At 40.6% G+C, this 4092-nt stretch overlaps 1 protein-coding gene across 1 annotated transcript; it reads left to right on the top strand.

Moving 5' to 3' along the window:
• Positions 1-1113: 1113 nt before the first annotated feature.
• On the top strand, positions 1114-3790 carry irx5b (iroquois homeobox 5b). The gene is made up of 3 exons (XM_029759134.1): positions 1114-1666; positions 2154-2559; positions 2790-3790. Exons 1-3 carry the CDS (start codon positions 1427-1429, stop codon positions 3485-3487), a joined length of 1344 nt encoding a protein of 447 aa, XP_029614994.1. The 5' UTR covers positions 1114-1426; the 3' UTR covers positions 3488-3790.
• The last annotated feature ends 302 nt before the right edge of the window (positions 3791-4092 follow it).

Raw genomic sequence — 4092 nt, 5'->3', positions numbered from 1 at the left:
TTGCAATGGCCATCTCAGTCTCCAGAACACCATAAAAACCAGTGGTTTGAATTGAAGAGGGCTGTACATAAGTGCAGACCAAAGGATGGATATGAATGATCTGGAAAGATTGTGTATGGAGGAATGGTGTAGGCGTATATTCCTCCCAGTGCATTCTCCAATCTCATACAACATTTGAGAAAAAAAGCTCAGGGCTGTTATCCTCGCAAGGTGAGGGTGCCTCAGCAATGAAAACAGGGGTTACAGTCATTTTGACAACTATCTTTCTGAGAATTTGTTTTATTATTTGTTAAACAAAATATACTTCTCTGAGCAATTGTTTTTGCATAAAATAGTCCAATTTTTCTATTTTGTTTTTGCATACAATATAGCTCAGTATTTGTATTATTGATTTTAAACTGTCTTTTTTGCTCATCTTTATCAAGGGTGACAATAATTTTGGAGGTGACTGTATATCTGCATATGTTACAACTGAAGAACAGTACAAATAACGATCCCTCTCAGTTTAAGGGGCAATCTGCGAATGGTAGGCTGCATCAATTTTTTGAATAAATGAATGATATATACTGTAGGCCTGCACATTGATTCCTGAGAATATAACTTATACATGCCTCACGAGCTTATTCAACTGTTTTATTTCTACCCCCTCAGAACCCAAAATACAGTTTAGGCTACTGCAAGCTTATTCACTCCAATGTTTCTAAACAATGTAAATGTAAACAAACACTGTATAGGTTAAAACCTTTGATATCATGGACGGTCAGTCATTGAATCCATAGAGGTGTCTATGAATATGAGAGTGGTTACATTTCTCTGGCCCCATTCCTTAGCTGTTTACCAAATCAGTGGTGGGGTTAACGCTTTGTTGTTGTTTGAACTGCAGTTTGTCTCCTTAACGGGAGTGCTTCTAATAGATCATTAATCGATAGTTGACCCTAGATGAATATAATTTTGTCTTAGGCTACAGGTAATACATAATATTGATTCGATAATAGGCTATCTGAATAATAGCGTAGTGTTTGTGTGTGTGTGTGTGTACGCGCGCATTCACGGGGGTGGAGCTGACAATTATATAATGAGGTTGCCTTTTTCCTCTGCTGACTCCCACTTGCAGGAGGAGCACTTGCCTCAGAATACTCAATTACCAAAGCCTAGCAGGTAGTGAGCATCAACAAAGTGTTCCGCTGGAAGGCTGCATGCAGACTACTTCTCCAGACAAGTTGCTGCAGCAAACAACAACAAACCAACCGACGCAACAGTTCGTAATGTTATTGAATGGAATACGTATTTCACAAATGCGAACATTGAGGGAAAGGGCCTGTTTTCAGATGTGTTTCTGTGCGCTAGTCTTGTGAGTGTACAAATACCCAGGTGAAAGCTCAGAAGTGGCCCTAAGTGGCTGACTTTAGGAGGTCACTCAGTCATCATGGCGTATCCTCAAGGTTTTCTCTTCCAACCGTCGGTTTCTCTGGCTCTCCATTCCTGTCCCCCGTTCAGTTCCAGTGTGATTTTAGGAAGACCGAGGACAGATGAAATGGGCCGGCCGTCTCCAGGCTCAGCCTTCGCGCCGTACGCGGGATCACCGGCGTTCAATGGCTCATCGCCAGGCTTCAACTCTTACCTTCAGTACAGCGGAGAGCAGAGGGCGGCAATGAACTCGTTTGTGGTGAGTGAATACTGTACAGTTTAATAATTAATTAGGCACTTTGTAAAAACAAAAATGCCATTCGTTTCCTTGAAAAGCCTATTTGTATCCAGATTTTGGAACGAGTAGACTGAAGTGTAGCCTTCTGATGCAAGGAGTAGACTATAGATGTTTAATAGACGTTTATAAAAGCTTCCTAATAAAAGCTTTAAGTAATTTATAATAACAAGTTATGCAATGATTAGTCACAATTATTTGCTAAACTTTGCAAAATAAAATATAGAATTTTGAGTTAAAATCGTGTCCAATATTTAATCTGTCATAAATTGTGAATATACTGGCCTAAATGTAAAGGCCTATAATATACATCCATTTTGATCTCGAAATTAATAGCATTGGAAATTTAAGATCTGGAAATTACGAATATCTTATTTTAGGCTTGCCAGTCTTGTGCAGTCAAAATCTTTGAAATAGATGATTATACATTGTCTGTCTATTGACTTTCTAGGGCTCTGCGTATGATCCTTCAGCCGGCATTACTGGCTCTTTAGAATATCACCCGTTTGGTGGTGCATTGGGCCCCTATCCATATGGCGACCCTGCATACAGGAAAAATGCTACACGGGATGCGACTTCCACTCTCAAAGCGTGGCTCAATGAACATCGCAAAAACCCTTACCCCACCAAGGGCGAGAAGATCATGCTGGCAATCATCACCAAGATGACCCTTACCCAAGTGTCCACCTGGTTCGCTAACGCCAGAAGACGTTTGAAGAAAGAGAACAAAATGACGTGGAACCCGAGGAATAGAAGTGAGGATGAGGAAGAGGATGACAACATTGACCTGGAGAAGAATGACGACGATGACGAACCACTCAAGCCCACAGCAGAAATTGGGTCGAGAAATGAAGCAGGTTAGTTTAATAATTTTTTTCAATAAGTTTATAAGTTGCAATAGGCCTAAAATGTATTTTATTTCAGGCATTTAATTGTTTTCAAAAGTTGTAAAAACAAAAATGTTGTCCTATTTCCATGTAATTCACTGCATAGGCTTACAACATGCTGTTGCTTTCGTTAGACCTTGAAAGGGTGATTACGGTAATCCTTGGAACGATTTGGTCTAATTTATTCTATCTTCTTGCAGATGGACATCATCCACATCCAGTGGGAATCTCCCGTGAGAAAGAGGACAATAGCAGCAATGATATGGAACCTGTCTTAACTGATCCGGATTTAAAGGACCATGGGGACAGGAGAGTGCCCGAGATGCTAGGGCCCACTACCACAGCATCTCCTCAAAACGTGCACCTTGGAGCGGAGAGGGATTCAGACTCGGCGGACACGGCAAGTCCACCTGCACCGAGGCGTAATGACACAGGCAACTCCAGCAATGCCGCGTCAGTGATTGGCTCGCCTCTTCCAGCCCCAAAACCTAAACTGTGGTCGCTGGCGGAGATTGCAACTTCTTCGGACAAATGTAAAGGATGTAGCGATGGTGCTCAGAACGTGCCCCGACAATTGCGCACAGAGATTCCGGCCCGTGTGTCATCTCCACTGCGAGCCGCTCCTCAGAATCATTTCCCTCACAGCGCAGCCCTTTCAAAACACGTCTATTATACATCTCCCTTTTTCCAGGGTTACTCAAACTATCATGGCGCTTTTGGACAGCTGCACAGCCCCGGATCAAACGTGGGGTCAGCGACACATATAAATGGATTACATCAAACTATGTTACACAGAGCCGAGGCACTGGCAAGAGATAGCAAAGCCAGGAGCCAAACACAGATAGATCTTTGTAAAGACTTGCGATATGAACTTAAGAAAGGTATGACACATGTTTAGTAGCCTGTGTGTTATTTGGTAAGCTATAGGCTCTATATAAACATTTATTTATTATCGAACTGGGAAAATAAAGGATATTTTCAGTGGGGAAAAGGAAACATTGAAAATGAGTATTCTTTGTGAGTCCCTAAAAAGGCAACACACGATTATTTAGGAATATGAATATTGAATTATTACATTTTGCATTTTTTAAAGGATAATGTTTAATATCTGAAGAAAGTAAAGTGCATTCCTTTGTCAAAACGCGTGGTGAATATTTAATCATTAAAGAAGAGTTTTATTGAAGTCTGTTTGAGAAGAAAAGCGTGTTACTCTGTCATATTTATTTAACTTTGGTCGTTCATTATGCAAACAATATCTTATTTTTATCAAGTTCATTTCATATAGCATGGCTGCAATGTTTGACATCTGTGCCATGTCAAATAACCACAGCCATGTTATGCACACAACTCCACACAGAAAGTTGCCAATGCGGCAAAAGTATTGGATTAAAAAAACAATGCATTATTGTATTAACTGCATTATCCCAGCACCATTCCAATAAGTAATATATATGTATTTCAATAAGGATAAATCATTCTCAAAATTCCCCCTGCATGTAGCCA

This window comes from Salmo trutta, chromosome 7 (assembly GCF_901001165.1).
Source record: "Salmo trutta chromosome 7, fSalTru1.1, whole genome shotgun sequence".
Taxonomy (NCBI): domain Eukaryota; kingdom Metazoa; phylum Chordata; class Actinopteri; order Salmoniformes; family Salmonidae; genus Salmo; species Salmo trutta.
The sequence above is the reverse complement of the archived record's forward strand: the minus strand, read 5'-3'. Positions and strand labels throughout refer to the sequence as shown.